This window comes from Crocuta crocuta, unplaced genomic scaffold (genome assembly GCF_008692635.1).
Source record: "Crocuta crocuta isolate KB4526 unplaced genomic scaffold, BGI_CrCroc_1.0 scaffold1156, whole genome shotgun sequence".
In the NCBI taxonomy this organism is placed as follows: Eukaryota; Metazoa; Chordata; class Mammalia; order Carnivora; family Hyaenidae; genus Crocuta; species Crocuta crocuta.
Window position 1 is genome coordinate 457,159 of NW_027528862.1, and position 571 is coordinate 457,729.

The 571-nt window shown below is 53.8% G+C and overlaps 1 protein-coding gene across 1 annotated transcript in view; it reads left to right on the plus strand.

Annotated features, from left to right (window-relative positions):
• The first annotated feature begins 241 nt into the window (after positions 1–241).
• The window catches only part of MCTS1 (MCTS1 re-initiation and release factor), a 16,893-nt gene continuing 16,563 nt past the window's right edge, over positions 242–571 (plus strand). Inside the window, exon 1 of the mRNA XM_077756282.1 lies at positions 242–537. Within this exon, the coding sequence (XP_077612408.1) occupies positions 527–537 (11 nt within the window). The 5' untranslated portion in view covers positions 242–526. The remainder of the gene's footprint in view (positions 538–571) is intronic.

Consider the following 571-nt stretch of genomic DNA (forward strand, 5'->3'; position numbering starts at 1 on the left):
TGCCGTGAGGCTTGCCTGGGTTCCCGGTAAGCACCGGTCCATTTGGTAATCTCGGGGAACAAAAGTCGTTCCCATGAAAGAAACTGCTTAGGTTAACAGCAGGTAGCAACCAAACACGGAACAATCTTGACCCTTTGAGGAACCCGTAAGTGACGCAACTGCCATATATGCTGCCTTGCTTGACTTCCCCGCCCCCTTCATTCTTCTCTTCCTGCAACCAGAATGTTTCCTCTATCTCTTCCTCCTTTTCTAGTCCCGCCCTTCCAGCTCTCCTCTCGGGAGAGGAATCGGTAGCCCCAGAAGGGCCGGCAAAAATGCCGACGTGTTCAGAGGAGCGGAAGTAGTCAGATTTCACTGAGAACCGTAAAGTGCTGCTGGCTGTCCCCCTTTCCGGATAACGACAACACCTCTGACTGTCAGTGCCGGCCTTCCTCGTGTAAGGGGATCTGCCGGACCCTTGCTAATTCAGTTCACCCCCTCCCCCATTCCGGGCCCTTCCCTATCGTTGCCCCCTTCACCTTGGATCATGTTCAAGAAGTAAGGACCTGCTGTGGCCTCCATTGGCAGATAA